This window comes from Nycticebus coucang, chromosome 5 (assembly GCF_027406575.1).
Source record: "Nycticebus coucang isolate mNycCou1 chromosome 5, mNycCou1.pri, whole genome shotgun sequence".
Lineage (NCBI taxonomy): Eukaryota > Metazoa > Chordata > Mammalia > Primates > Lorisidae > Nycticebus > Nycticebus coucang.
This window is the reverse complement of record NC_069784.1, coordinates 83,418,797-83,434,798: the sequence shown is the minus strand read 5'-3', so window position 1 is coordinate 83,434,798 and position 16,002 is coordinate 83,418,797. Positions and strand designations below refer to the sequence as shown.

The 16,002-nt window shown below is 39.8% G+C and overlaps 1 protein-coding gene across 1 annotated transcript in view; it reads right to left on the bottom strand.

Moving 5' to 3' along the window:
- Nucleotides 1–16,002, bottom strand: part of CRYBG1 (crystallin beta-gamma domain containing 1) — a 223,588-nt gene that overhangs the window by 129,869 nt on the left and 77,717 nt on the right. Inside the window, exon 2 of the mRNA XM_053590627.1 lies at nucleotides 13,171–13,309. Within this exon, the coding sequence (XP_053446602.1) occupies nucleotides 13,171–13,309 (139 nt within the window). The remainder of the gene's footprint in view (nucleotides 1–13,170; nucleotides 13,310–16,002) is intronic.

Sequence of the window (16,002 nt, the reverse complement as noted above, 5' to 3'; positions counted from 1 at the left end):
CTCTTCCAGTAATTTCAACCTGAATACCATTCAGTGACTTTGCAGATGACTGGAAGGAAGTGAGGAATCTAGATAGCCAGGTCGCTAAAGCACAGATAGATAAGAATGCAATTCAAAACAACTCATTAAATTTAAGACAGATTCTATAATCTTAAGGAAGTCCAACAGGGACAGGCAGCTGACTCAAGTTTAAAGAGTAATTACACACATAGCAGATAAGTAAAAGTAGACAAATAAGACCTCTGTGGTAGGATGAGGTTGGGGAGAGAAAGGGTAACAAGTTAAAGATAGTCAATGGTGTAATGAAGTTTCTTTTACAAGGCAACATGATGATACGAATTAATAAAATTGTCACATAAAACCAGAGATACTAGAAGTGGAAGAATATGATATATAATCTAGTCTAACTGTTTTCAAGATTTTTTTTCAGCAGTACTGTATTTTATTCAAAAGAAATTTAGACAGATTCAGTCATCTGTTGAAAACAGATAGAAGGGAGGTTCTCTGAGTGAAGACAGGGCATGAAGCTTACAAGCCTAAGTTCCTCTTCCCTCCTGCTGCAGCCTCGGAGGTAACTGGGGTTTCACACAGCATTGATTCCCAGCCCTAATTTACAGGTACAAAAGCTGATGCCCAGAAGAATAAATGACTTACCCAAAGACACCACAGGTGGTCTGAAGGAGAGCTGAAATCAGAGCTCTGGTCTTCTGGCTACATGTGGTGCTTTTAAATTCATTTTTCTAATCATTGCAGTTGCCTGTATTGAGTCTCTTCTAAAGCCAGGCACTGCAGTGGGTGTGAATAAGCTGAGGGGTGCCCTAGGGGAGCTAATGGTCTCATGGAGAAGAGATGGAATTTCTGAACAATAAAATGGAGAAATTCCTTGAGCTTTTACTAAATTCCATGAGCACATGTGAGATATCAGGAAATACCAGTTGGAAATTAGGGGAACTTCACACATAAGATTAAATTTAATCAGTGTGTTAAAAATGAAATGATGTCAATCAGGTATAATTTTTGTATTCAAATATACTTAACTAGATTATTCTAGCTAGTTTGGGTTAGTGCCGTTTTAAAGTAAAATAGGAAACCAAAGAGGGTTCTTAAGAGTTTTAAAACTTTTTTATAATATATATTGCCATTTTGTAAAAGATCTGAAAAAATATTTAATATTTTGAATTAACAAATACATTATGGCGAATCATCACTTAATTCCCTAAACTCTTAGAAGTTAATTTTTGTGAGAATTAATTTGGTATTGTTTTTCATTACTTTGGCAAATTTTATGAGAGAATCCAGGGAAAAAGTCCTCTGCCCGGGTCTGAGTGGTACTGACATCAACAGAGAGAAGCTGTAAGCTTGATGTTATAGCATCAATGCCAAAAACTTCCCTCCATCTCTAAGTTGGGAAATCTTTATTTTGAGATCCTAATAAAACAACCAAATAGTGGAAAGTTCCTTACTATTTAGGCTCTTGGGTGAATAGCATGTTAATTTTCTGGTTTCTAAGATCTTTGTTCAAAGTCAAGCAGGGCATTAGGTTAGATGAGTTCAGTGTTTACTGAGATGACCCAGGTTGCCTTGCAGTTATTCATTTTAGTTGCATTTGTCAAAACCACAGAGATATTTCATAATTGCAAGTTGTCACATAGCTTCTAAGTATTTAAGTTAGAGTCATTTGTCCTCTCATCACAGATTTTCACTTTCCTCCTCAATTTCTTCCATATGGCTGGTTGGAAATCATTAAAACTATCCTCCAATAGCTGATAACTAACTGATAATTCCAATAATTATCAAAGGATATGAATCAATGCATAATGACTTTTGGGTCTATCTATAGATGGTGTTTGACTAAAGCGTCCAAAATAGAGAGCCATCAGGCACAGTGGCAAAGTAAAATCAAAGCTCCACTAACAAGAAGCAACAGCAAAATCAATAGTTACGGGAATAAACAGAATAGTTCAAAAAGTAGATCCCTCGCCTCTAGTCTTGAATGCAACAAGAATCTCTGTGGCTGAGGTGCTCAGCAAACTGCCAACATAAAATGTTTTATTCCATCTTCAACCATCATTTAGCACTAAGACATTTTTCGGAGTATACTTGTGTGTTGTGTACACACACACACACAAATGCATATGCATTTTGAAATCAATTACTTGTTTCATTAAATTTTAAGTTATACTCTAGCATTATGATGGGGTGGGGAGGAGAATGATCAGAAGTTTACAGGGCATGCTTTTCCCTAGAGCACATTATAAAACTAGGCTACATTCCACACCTTCCATCCAATAGCTTCAAGGCTATCCTGGGCAAAGCAAAACAAATGTACGTACTAATCAATGGGGAGAAGACAGGGAAGAATAAACATCAAAGGTGAGTTGGGGTGGGTGATGAGGCCCCCTCATTTTACACAGTAGCGGAGGAGATTTAATACCAAAACAACACACTGATCTTTACAGACAGGAATTGGGAATAGTAAGGATTAACTCCTTCAGGGTTGAGACCCTGGTTGATCTGTCAATCTTGAGACAACCTCACCCGTGAAATTCAGCACACAAAAAGCCATTCAGACCTGTTAATGCAGAATCTCAAACTAAGCATCCCACTTCTCAAAGCATCTTCATGTGATTTATTATTATCTGATTCAGATAAGCACTTAGGATACTGCAACTAAGCCCAGCCCATAGGAAAGTGGCTTTTGAAAGAACATACACAAGTTGGTTCTTTGTCCAGTATTTGAGGTTCTGAAAAGCCTAGCAATGAAGAATGCTGTCTCAGAGAACACTACCCAGCAGGGACCACCTTTGATGGCATTTACTTTGCTGACTTAAGTCTAACTATTTTCCAAAAAACTAAACCAAACTCAAACAAAAAACACCCAGGGGTGGGGCTAGGGATGGGGAAAGAATAGCTAAATGAGTCTAAAATATTTGGTTAGTCCTGTGGAATAGTCATAGGTACTGTCCACAATCATGTACCTCAGATTCACACATTATTAAAGAGACATTGGAAAGAAGGATTTCCTCAGCAAGGACTTACCTCACAATCCCGGTCATAGCACCTGTTTCTGGGATTTTCATATCTACTCCGGGAGTCAGGATACCTATTCCTGCTGGGATTACTATTAGCACACCCATTAGACCTGCCACAGCCACACCCACAGCAGGTTGAACCCCCCATGGAGGGTCTGGATCGGAAGGGTCTTCAGATTTTCCTAAAGAAAGAAGTATTGTAGAAAATCCAGAGCTTCAAGCACAGCCAGATATGGTTCCAGTAATTCCCAAAGATAGTCAGCACAGCCAGTGGCCTTTGTTTTTGACAAAAGATCCCCAATGAGGGATTTCTGACCAAAACAAATAACCTACTAGGTTTAGGAAAGACCCTCATCAATTCAAAAGAAGACAAACCCCCAATTTTCCATCTTTGCAGCCTGAACGATGGTCTCACCCTGTCTTGATGGCCTTGGGAAAACAAATGAGCAGCACTGACCAGGGAGTCCTCTTTATTTTGGGGATGATGTCACCAGAGCTTTAATTTTCTCCTGTGCTGTATTAGCTGGTAGGAATTCAGCTTGAAATATAAGGATGTCCCAGAACAATAACAGTAATTATCACTTCTGTAGAGCTTTGTATTTGCCACGTGCTTGAGAATCATTAGGGATTCCTTACAGCTGGACGGGCACACTGGTCAGAATGACTGCCACCCAGGCATTCCTGGAGGAAAGGGATCTGTCTTGAGTGAAGCCAGAAACAGGATCCCAAAGAACTTAATTTAAATATTTTTGGTCTCTGATGCCTTAAGACTATTGTAACTGTTATTAATGCTAAATGCAAGGAATTTATTTGAACCAAGATGCATAGAAAGCATTTCAGTTACTCTCTTGAGAGCTTCATTTAATTTTCCTGCATAGGAGTGACCACAAAACATTACTTCAAAAGGCCCACACCCCTCCGCATCTCCTCTGATACTCCCTCTAGGTTAAGGGCAGAGACACATTCTGGTTTTTCATAATTTAACAGGCCCACCTACACACAATCTCCCACCACCCAAACATATAGAAAACTTAAACCCAGATTGGATAACAGAACACAAAGGTTTTTTGTTTGTTTGTTTGTGATAGAGTCTTGCTCTGTCACCTGGGTAGAATGTCATGGTGTCATTGTAGCTCATGGTATCCTCAATCTCTTGGGCTCAGGTGAGCCTCAGCCTCCTGGGTAGCTGGGACTACAGGCACCCACCACAATGCCCAGCTAGCTTTTCTACCGTTAGTAGAGAGAGGGGTCTCACTCTTGTTAAGGCTGGTCTTGAGCTCCTGAGCTGAAGCAATCCACCCACCTTGGCCTCCCAGAGTGCTAGGATTATAGGAATGAGCCGCCATGCCTGGCCATGAAGATACTTTTTTAAAATACCAAGATGAAAATGTCCCATATAAAAACACAAGTTTTCTCACTCCTGAATACCAATGATTATCAGTTCATCACAATATCCTCAGAAAGATAAACAACCCATTCAATAACATACAAAAAGATAATTCACTGAAAAAATACAAATGGCCAATAAATATTAAAAAAGCTCACCTGCAAATTTAAATAATATGATGCTAGCAGGTTAGTAAAATGGTAAAATATGGATTGCATACGGCATTTGTAAAATGGTAGGAAAACAGGCACATTCATTCACTGTTGAGCATGCGTTGATAGAACCTTTTTATGGGCATTTGATAGTATCTTTAATATTTAAAAACTATGTTACGCTTTTGATTCAGAAAATACAGTTTTTAGGGAATTTATCCCATAGAAATAGCTGACAAAAGTAGCAGAGAGACAATGTTGTTTATAAAAGAGAAAGTGGAAACAACTTCAATGTCCATAAATAAAGGCTGGTAAAATACATGGAAGCACATCCCTTATACGTATAATATGGAATACTACTTAGCAATTCAGAAGAGGCATACTGATAGTGACTTACTTGGAAAGATGATCATAAAGACTTCTTAGAGAAAAAAGAAACACAAAACTCTATTTGTATAAATGTATAAGAAAAAAATCCAAAAGGATACCCACCAAAAAAATGGTTACCTCTCAGGATGAAGATAGAATTTAAGATTTTGTTATGTTTCAGTACTGTTGTAATTTTTTTGCAGAGAGTAAATATAATATTTATTTATTATTTTTAAGACACAGTCTCACTTTGTCATCCTGGGTAGAGTGCTATGACATCTTAGCTCACAGCAACCTCAAACTCTTAGGCTCAAGTGATTCTCTTGCCTCAGCCCCCCAAGTAGCTGGGAGTACAGGTCCCTGCCACAACGTCCGGCTATATTTTTTAGCCGGATGTTGTGGCAGGGGCCAGATAATTTTTCTGTTTATTAGTAGAGATGGGGTCTTGCTCTTGCTCGGGCTATTCTCAAACTCCTGAGCTCAAAGGATCCTTCCACCTTGGCCTCCCAGAGTGCTAGGATTATAGGCATGAGCCACCGCACCCCACTCACCATACTCTTAAAAAAAACACACTACAGATGAAGCTTTCTAATTTGGGTTAATGCAGGAAATGGACTAGCTGATGTATATTTATATGTATGTAAATAAATAGCACCCACAGACACTACCTCAAATAAAGACAACATGAGTACTTGGGGGGAAAGAAAACAAATCACTCCTTGAGTTTCCTGTTGCATCCTGGTTACCATGATACCTTCAAATGGAAAATATCACAAATGGACATAGATAACCTGGATTTCTCTAAAGCTGGCTATAAGTAGACAGGCAATCAGTCTTTTTTCTTATAATACCAGATATTTAGCTTTTATGAGACTGGTATACCACATCTTACTATTGGTAATGTCACACTTTAGAGTATCTAGCAGACATTCTCCAGCCTAGAGAATGCCCAACTTGTGAACCTCATGTGTGTGAACAGGCAGCTCTTGCTGTACTTGATAATATCAGGCTTTTTCAGAGACATGGAATCGCACCCTAGGTTGCTGGGCACTGTGTAAATCTTGACCTTGGCAACAGCACAGAGCAAGTGCTGGAGGAGGAAGGTGGAGTCCTGCTCTGGAAACTGCCACATACTCCTCCTACCCCCTACATACAGCTTATTTATGTCTGGATGTATTCGGTAAGATTTCCTGCTTTGAAACCTTAAACAAAAATAAAATTCATACATACTAGAGTTGAAATGCTACATATTTGCAACAGCATTGTTTTCCACCATTTAAAAAATGTTTTTTATGATATGCATTTCATTCATGTAAAATTTATAAACAATGTTTCAGTCATACAAAGCAGTCTGACCCCTTAGGGCCTTCTAGTCTAGTAAGGAAAGAGACTTGTAAATCAGCACAGTGAGTACTAAGTTCAAAGTACGTTCAAATTAAGTGGCAGTACAAAGAGAAAAATGAACAACTTTTCTGGGCCAAGAATGACAAAGAAAGAGCTGTCTGGGCAGAGGACGAGTAGAAGTGTGCAGCTACATAAAAGGAGGGGGCCTTTCTCGAGGTGCGGAAGAGCCTGTGCAAGGCAGTAGAACCGCTTAAGGAAACTTGGGAACAATGGCCTTCTCAGACACTGCAGTCAGGACTGGGATAGTTTCAGTTTACAGCAAGCAAGAGCATCATAAACAATTACATGCATACCTGAAGCATTTCAACTTAACTTTATTAGAATGTAATTTAAATTACTTCTCTATTTTCAGAAAGTTTTTGAATAGGCAATACTTTTACATAGCTTAAAAATAAAAATATTGAAAAGTGCATAGTAAAAAGCTTGTGTTTTTTGTCCATTTTACTTTACCCGTATGTATATATATGTGTATATATATATCCCTATGTGTATATATGTGTGTATATATATAAACCTGTGTATATATGTGTGTATATATACCCCTGTGTATCTACCCCGTGTATATATGTGTGTGTATATATAAACCTGTGTGTATATATACCCCTGTGTATATATATGTACACACACATATGAATATATATGCAGACAGATATATATTTGTATATGTACTACATATACATGTGCACATATACACACATGTTTGTATACAAGTATATGTATGTGTACATACATATATTCTATTTTTCCACTTTTTATAAAATATAACATGTTATACACATTGCTGTCTATCTTGCACTTCTCCCCCAACCATGCATTTAGCCTTTTAGATCAGGACTGATAGAGCACAGAGAGACTTTTGTCACACAAATACTACGGGAAGGACTGAGAAACTGAAGCTAGGTATTAGATCTATCTTTTGGGTAGGACAGGTCCCAGGGTGGGGTGAAATGATTGATGGCAAGATCTTGCCAGTGATGAAAACATAGGTTTGGACCTACTACAAGGTAGCCCATGGATGGGTGGGTTATCACGGGAGGGGGGCCGGTGCCTTTATGAGAAGAAGAAGAGAGACCTGAGCTGGTGTGTCAGCATGTTCGGCCTCCTTGGTAAGTAATGCTGTACACTGCCTCAGGACTCTGCAGAGAACCCCCACACCCCCAGCAAGAAGGCTCTCATTTGCGGTCCCTTGATCTTGGACTTCTCAGTCTCCAGAATTGTATGAAAGAAATGCCAGTTTCAAACATTCTGTTATAAGCCACAGAAAATAGGCTAAAATAAACGTCTGGTCTTAGGGTTAAGGTTGGGGGTTGGACTTCAGGCTTTGGTCCTACCTCTTGTTGGATGACTTTAGATTGTTCCTTGGTGAGATTAGCAGCCTGCGTGACATAAGATACAATGTGGGAGCCTAGGGGATCAATGCTCACATGCTGTGTCCCCGGCCAGCCCAACAGTGGAGGAGACTCGACACATGGGCCACGGGATAGGGCAGGTGTGCAGTGGGGTGAATGAGTCTGAGGCCCCTTAACTACTTAATATTTTGAACTTGGTCTGGTCCAAGAAATATGATGAGGTTGGGGATTGAGCATTTAGAGAAAAACCAGTGGACCTTTGGGCAGCAGCAGTTATGATGAGAGAGAAAAAGGAAAAGGAAGTGGACAGGGAAATGGGACAGAGAGAGATATCACCTTCCTAAATGGTCAACAATGGGAAACATGGAAAATGAAAGTATCAGAAAATGTTTTTTCCTCTCTTCCACCTCAGCAAATGCTTGTTGAATTGAATTGTCCTGGCTCACACCTGTAATCGTAGCACTCTGTGAGGCTGAGATGGGTAGATTGCCTGAGCTCCGGAGTTTGAGACCAATCCGAGCAAGAGCAAGACCCTGTCTCTAAAAATAGCTGGTCACTGTGGCAAGTACCCAGGAGGCCGAGGCAAGAGAACCATTTGAGCCCAAGAGTTTGAGGTTGCTGTGAGCTGTGATGCCATAGCGCTTTTCTGAGGGTGACAAAGTGAGACTCTGTCTCAAAAAAAAAAAAAAAAAAAGAAAGAAAGAAAAGAAAAGAAAAAGAGAAAGAGAATTTTTACACTCTTCAACTAACCTAGAAACCAGGCTAGAAATTGAGAAATATGCCTATTATAAGATTAATTAGGCAGTGAAAAAGCTGTCAGAAGCAATTGTGGAGGAACCATCTCTAAGATAGCTGAGAATAAAATAGACAACTATTGCTTTATATGATTTGGGAACATCTCCAGCTCAAGGGTGAGATTAGAGATTCACAAACGCCTCCTGAATGATGAAGCAGAGACACAGAACCAAGAACAAAGATTTGGACAAATGACATCTGAATGGAGCAGCACTGATTTAGCAAGGTTTCTTCTCCTCTTTTGATTATAATTACTGTACTTTTGCTTTTGTGAGGGAAGAGAGGCTTATTTTCTTTTTTGAAAAGTACACACACACTTATGCACTCACAGGAAATGAGAAATAGCTTTATCCACGTTACCAAGAAAGAAAAGATCAGAAAAGCATTTTTTTGGTTGAAGTATGAATAATAAAATAATTGTTTTTATTCCATTTTACTTGTTTAATTGGCTCCAGAACTGTTGAAAATATGACAATTTAATTTATAACTACCGTAGTCATAATTGTTCTAGATCAAAATAAGTTATTAGAATTGAAGGGGAATTGAAAGACTTTTGCACTAGAAATCTTTGAAATTCTGCTTAAAGTAATCTTCTCTCTTTGAAAATACAATATTTTAATTAATAATATATTGCTCAGGCTTAGCGCCTGTAACTCAATGGCTAGGGCACCAGCCACATACACCAGAGTTGGTGGGTTCAAACCCGACCTTAGTCTGTCAAACAACAATTGACAACTACAACCAAAAATTAGCTGGGCGTTGTGGCAGGCACCTGTAGTCCCAGCTACTTGGGAGACTGAGACAAGAGAATCGCTTGAGCCCAAGAGTTTGAGGTTGCTGTGAGCTGTGATGCCACGGCACTCTACCAAGGGCAACATAGTGAGACTCTGTCTAAAAAAAAATAATAATAATAATACATTGTTCAGTATTCTTGTCGTATTTTCTTTAAAGAAATGCTTTAATGAATCAAAGGTCTTATTCTATGTTCTGGAAATACTTCCCTATAGTGGAATTAAAATATTTTCATTCCCAAAGTGAATTTAGTAGTACATATAGCATAATAAGTATAAGTAGATTTATGGAAATACAACAAAACACATAATAATCTACAATGTTAATTCTCTTATATGCAGAGAGTTACTCCGTACCTGATTGTCACATGATACACATGTGTAATATATTTTTTCATTTAATGGTACCGCTTACTTAGGCTCTTTCTCATATGAAGAGATCGTCTGTTAGATTATAAATATTTTAAATAAATGTACTTGCTACTCCAAATCTGACTAAAGATTCAATACAACCACTTAAAGGAAAAATTGTTTTATATAAATAAATATATCATTCTTGGTGATTTTTCCCATTTGAGATGTAAATTCTAGTAATATTCTGATTTACAGTTATATTTTTCCCTAGTTGCTGTATATATATGTTTGAAAGGCAATATTATATTAGTAATTATCAATTCACATTGTCATTTACAAAATCAGTATAGTAAAAAAAGTATAGTAAATGTCTTCTTTGTTTTCTTTTTTTAATCTTTGTCACCTTGGTAGAATGCTGTGGCATCACAGCTCACAGCCTCCAGCTCCTGGGCTTAGGCGATTCTCTTGCCTCTGGTGCCCACCACAATGCCTATTTTTTATTGCAGTTTGGCTGGGGCTGGTTTTGAACCCACCACCCTCAGTATATGGGGCCGGCGCCTTACCCACTGAGGCACCGCCCTGTCTTTTCATTTTAATTGAAGGATTCAATACAGTGTTGTCAGCTTTAAAAAATGTTACAGCATGTTAAAACTAGCAACAAGTAAACAAATGTAATGACAGAGAACACGTAGAGCAGGTAAATAGAGTGGGTAAATTCTGTTGTTTTGGGAAATGTGAATTGCTTAGCTTCAATGCATATAAAACATTTGCATATCCATTTAAATAAATAGATATAACTAAGAGGGCTGGATCAAGTTAATCTCAGGAAGAATTTATGGCCTTCTGCCTGGGAAAGAAGGCCATTCATGGCCCTGTCATGATTCCCTTGGTCAATCTGCCGATTTCCTGTAGGAAATGAAATGACCAGGTTCCCTGGGAAGAGTGGACTAAGAGAAGGGTCACTTGGAAGGTATGGGAGGTGACCTGGTATCCTGGCACTCACTGTCAATATGAACTACCCAGAATCTAAGTGGAGTTAACATGTGTCTTCCAAAACAATGCTGGCCTGGGTGGTGCATGTGTTACAGCACCAGTGGGTTACCCGAGGGTAAGACTGGGGGGTTTTACACTGCTGAGCTAACACTCTAGTTGCCCCCTCAGCCCTGATCTCAAGAGACAGAAAGTTTCAAGCACATCAGCTGGGAAGAGAAAGGCTGTTATTTTCCCTCTTTTTTTCCAGCCCTAGTATGATATGCAAAGAGTAAAAAAATTGAGAGCGCCCCGGCCTGAGAGTGAGAAAGAGGTGAAGGAGAAGAGATGATGGAGGGGGAAGGGAGGGAGAGGGCGTGACGGCCAGGGATGGAGCCAAGGAGGCAACAGGCTGATCCAGAAGCGGACGGAGCCAGTTCCTCCTGTTGTAGGCATTCTGACCGTCTCTGAGGGGCAAGGCGTGGTACGGCGCAGAGAGCAGGGCGGGGCCTGGCTGACCCCATTCCAGGTGCCTGGGGAGACGTGTAGCCCCAGCTAGCAAGGGAGCGCACTCTGCCTCTGCTCCACTCTCCTTTGAGCTCCCGCCTTTCTTCTCCCGCCCTGGCTCCACCCCTGCAGTGGGATCCAGTTAGTCTCTGTGTGGCGGCAAGCCTCTGGCTTTTCCCATCTCAGACTGGCCGTCCTCTGCCTTCCCTGACCTCCCTGGGTTGGCCTTGAGGCGTCTCCTTGGGCTGCTTAGTGCCCAGGGCTCCTTGGCTGCAGCCTGGGAAAGTAAGCACAGGCCGAGAGACCATGACCACATGAGACACTGTGACTGGACAAGCTGACTGTCTGCACAGCCAGGGAGGTGCAGGGGCAGACCCCCTTTCCTCACATACCTCTGGGAATTTATTTTTTACCCCAATTCTGAATGCTACCACAAATCATTTCCAAACACCACAGGATATTTAATTGCACTATGCTTAAAGAATTATTTTTATTTTAAATTACAAAAGGCATAGATAATAAAGGACAAATATTGGAAGCAACTGGAAACTCTAACCAGGGCCAGTGACTGCCTTTATTAGGTGTATTTTTACTTTTCTGTTAGAAACTATTTCTCGTAGAGAAGAATGTGAAACCAATTTAAAAGTAAGCAAACAATACAGAAAGCCATGTTTTTAAAAAAATTATATTTGATCTTTTTATTTCAACATTTATAAAATTTTATTTCATATTTCTGATACTTTTCTTGATACTATGTTATTTTGAGTTAGAAAGCATTCTCTATGAATTTCCCTACCTACTTTGATCGTGTCCTAATGAAATATAAAATATGAGCTAATAATCTCATTATATCCTTTTTCTTACTGTTTTCTATAAGTTTAAAAAATGTTTTTAATTGTGGTAAAATACACAAAATTTACCACCTTAAGCATTTTTCACTATACAGATGAACAGTGGTAAGCACATTCAGACTGCTGTGCAACCACTCTCCAGAACTCTTTTATTTTGCACTAAATAATTTTTTTTACTCTTAATATATGGCATTACTTAAGCAAGTGTCGTTTGGAGTGGGGAAAAGCGTTTATTTCATGACAAAATATCTTTCACTACTAATCCTTATCATCTTATAAGCTGTAATGAGAAATGTATTGTACAAGGCCTGACAGCTAAAGCAGCTCTCACTCTCTCATGACTAAAGAGATCTTTCTACTTTCCTGCCCTACAGACAAGTAAGGACATGAGCAATGTCTTTTCAATGAGTGAATGAACACACTGAAGGTGAGGACACTTCTCTATTTCCCACCTTGGGGAAAACGTTTAAGGCAATATAATAATAAGGTCAGAACTTTCTGTGTAAACATCTAGCTATTAAGAAGTAACTACTGGGTGGCGCCTGTGGCTCAGTGAGTAGGGCGCCGGTCCCATATGCCGGAGGTGGCGGGTTCAAACCCAGCCCCGGCCAAAAAAAAAAAAAAAAAGTAACTACTGATAAAATAATAACAACTCAAAATACCTTACAATAGAAAATAATACAAATGCTTTTTATGAGAATGAACCACTAATTCCAAATATTGAGGTTACGTTACTTCATATGCCTTCAGGTTAAAGCATAGGTGTGGAAAAGGAGAAAGGGCAGACAAAGAAGAGGAAGAACCCAAAGGCAGCCAAGAGCAAAGATTCAAGCTCATTCATTGAGAGTCCTCATTTACTGTGGTGCTTTGATATAGAAATTCATATTATATGTGGTATATATGATTTTTGCCACATTATGTGATATATAAAAATAGATCATATAAATTAACATATGTTATATCATTCAATACAATAATGTCATATAGAAAATTTTCATACATAATAACATAATACGATATATGTTACATATATTTGATATATATTTTATATATGACATATTGACATATGATATATAATATAAAAGTTCTTTTTAAGTATGTGTTCTTCAATCAGACAGGGGTTACCTCCCACTTTAATTCTTTTTTTTTTTCACTTTAATTCTTTAAAGTGTTTATTTTGGAGAGCCAAACATTGGAAACACACCTTTACCTTTTTCAACATTCCAGACTCTGTGGGGAAAGGACCAGATGCCTCCCGGGTGGTACAAAAGAACTGAGACTCCCCACAGAGCAGTGCGCCTTCCTGGGACTCCCCAGCCACAGCGCTTCCATCTGCCACCTCCAGAGCTCTGTGAACAGTGGAAACAGTCATGTCAATAAACTGTGAAGACTCCTGAAAGCCCAAGAAACCCAAAGGCATATTTCTCTGTGTATATTTCCAGTCAGCCCAAATAACAAAGCATTCTTCAAAACCTATACAGCATTGTAGATAATTCAGAACTCTTGTAGCATATATAAAAATAAACCTCCATGACCTCACCAGGTGGCTAGCAGAATCCTTTCAAATCCTACACAGAAAACAACGGATGGATAGGCAGACTGATAACCACATGGATAGACAGATCTGGGCAGGACAGGAATCCAGCTTCAGGTTTTGGCTTCGTGTTTGCTCTAGTGTCACTGCTCTTAAAGAAATTACAAAAATGGAACAACAAAAAAGAAATGACAAAAAAAAAAAAAATTGTAAGTTTCCCACACGTTGGAAATACAGTGAGAACTGAATTCCAGTTAGGGGAAGGATCTAGGCTATGCCAGGGAAAAAGGGCTGTTCCCAGGATGATGGTATTTACCAGACTTAGAAGAATGGAAACTAAGGAAGGCAGAAAATGTTGCCCAACAAACTGGTGGTTGCCTGCCCTAAACCATCTCCTTTTTCTGAACCTACCATCGTTCCTTCCCCCCAACATACACACAGTTTCTTTGCTAATAACCCTAATTTTGTTCAGCTATGCACCCACCATATGCCTCAGGGGAAGCTGCTTCCAGCCCTGGTCGCAAATCGCCTCCATCCCCCTTACCAGTAACTGAGTTAGACAAGTGCCCTTACATATCTCTTGCTGATATTACCACATTGATTTATGTCTCCTTGAGCCTCTGGAGTGTTTATACTTTGCCCTAATTATCTGGCACAATTCTGACCAATGAGATGTGAGGAGTGTCTGCTGAAGGAATCGGGGGAAAGGTCTTAAGAGAAGGTTTACAGGAAGAAATCGTTCCTCTTCCCTGAAAACCAGTGCCATGCCTACACGTGATGAATATGATAGGCTTCCTGAGAGCACAAGTGCATTAGCTTACAGTTGCAAACCAATTGGGGGAAGTGGGGTCAGGGACAGTTTGTTTTCAAACTGTCCCTGATCCCCCCTCCCCTTGGTACGCAACTGTTATTAAAGAGACTAGACTGAAGAGAAAGCAGGCAGAAATATGAGAGCGACTTGAGTCTCAGAATACACTGCCAAGCAGCTGAATGGACCAATCCCAGACCTGCCCTAGCTCTAGAGTTTTTGTGTTAGAGAATAAATGCCCTGTATTTAATGCATTTTGAGTTGGGTGCTCTCTGTTATCTGTAGTAGAGCATCATAATTCATCTGAGCATCGGTAGATTTCTTAAGCGTAGGAATAAAAATACTTGAGCAGTATATGGGCTTTGAATAAAGAATGCCAATGAAGCAGAAAGGGAACTAAAAATTCACAACCTCAGTGTTCCACAGAAGAAATAGAAGCTTTTGTGGGATTTCTACAATGTGCCAAAGATAAAAAATAAATAGAAAGAAGCACTAATACTTCGGAGGGGCAGGAAGATATAAATCAATATGGTAACATTAGCAAGGGAGATTATATATCGGTATAGTTTGGCAACGCTATCGTGCATATCTTTGTTTTAAAAAACATTATTCTGGGCGGTGCCTGTGGCTCAAGGAGTAGGGCGCCGGCCCCATATGCCGGAAGTGGCAGGTTCAAACCTAGCCCCGGCCAAAAACCAAAAAAAAAAAAAAAACATTATTCTTTGTACTATATAAAATGGGAGGGTATATTAGTATTATAATTCTTTTTGTCTTCTTCCCAGTTTTGTAATGTCCTCCTGATTTGGGGGATAAACTAACTCAATTTAGCATGCTATCTGGGAGTCAATTCTATATGCTGGGGGTCATGATCTCCCAGCTGGAGAAAAAACAAAAGGGTTAGTTTATCAATAGCCAGAGGAGGAAATGACTAGGACAGGTAGTCCCAGGGAAGGTCCTGGCTTCACCCTAATCCCGAAACAGGAAATGCTGAGTGTCTGTGGCACTCAGACTCAATCACCCTGCCTCCCTGGGACCGGAGGAGAAGGCTGAGGTGTTGGCTGACTTCCCTTTCCTCATGACCCAGATCCAGGCAGCACTGCTGCGTCCCTGACCACACATGCCATTATTTTAGTTTGCTCCAGGACTCCATGTGGGGGTGAGGAAAGGCAATGGAATGTCTGGGCTGTGAGGGCTTCAGGAGCAGAGCACGGCTCCAGGGCAGCTTCTCACCCAACCCTGGGCGCCCAGGCCATCCTGGGATCATTTTCTCCTTCCCAGCCACACACCTTCTGCTCACAGCAAACTTACGGAATAAGTTTGCCTCCTGAAACAACCTTCACAAGATACTCCACGGAGGAAATAGACTTGGAATCATGCTGAAGGGTCTCTAGGTTCTATGTGAACTTTGTAACAGTAACTAGCGGTCATTCTTTCAGCATTTTTAAGGTATTTCACTATACGTGTCACACATCAAAGCACACAAAGACGTACAAACCTACTCCCCCACTCAAGGATATTCAGGCCCAGGACACAGAGTGGCTCATTGATTGGGCAGCAATATTTTCAATTCTGAATAATAGTTACATAGTGAATTAAACATAGATAAGTCTCCCTAGTCTAAAAGCCAACCTCAATAAATGTTTGCAACAGGCAAGGCCATTGTGTAAGAGTGCTAATTTTTCTTTTCCAAATGGTAGATT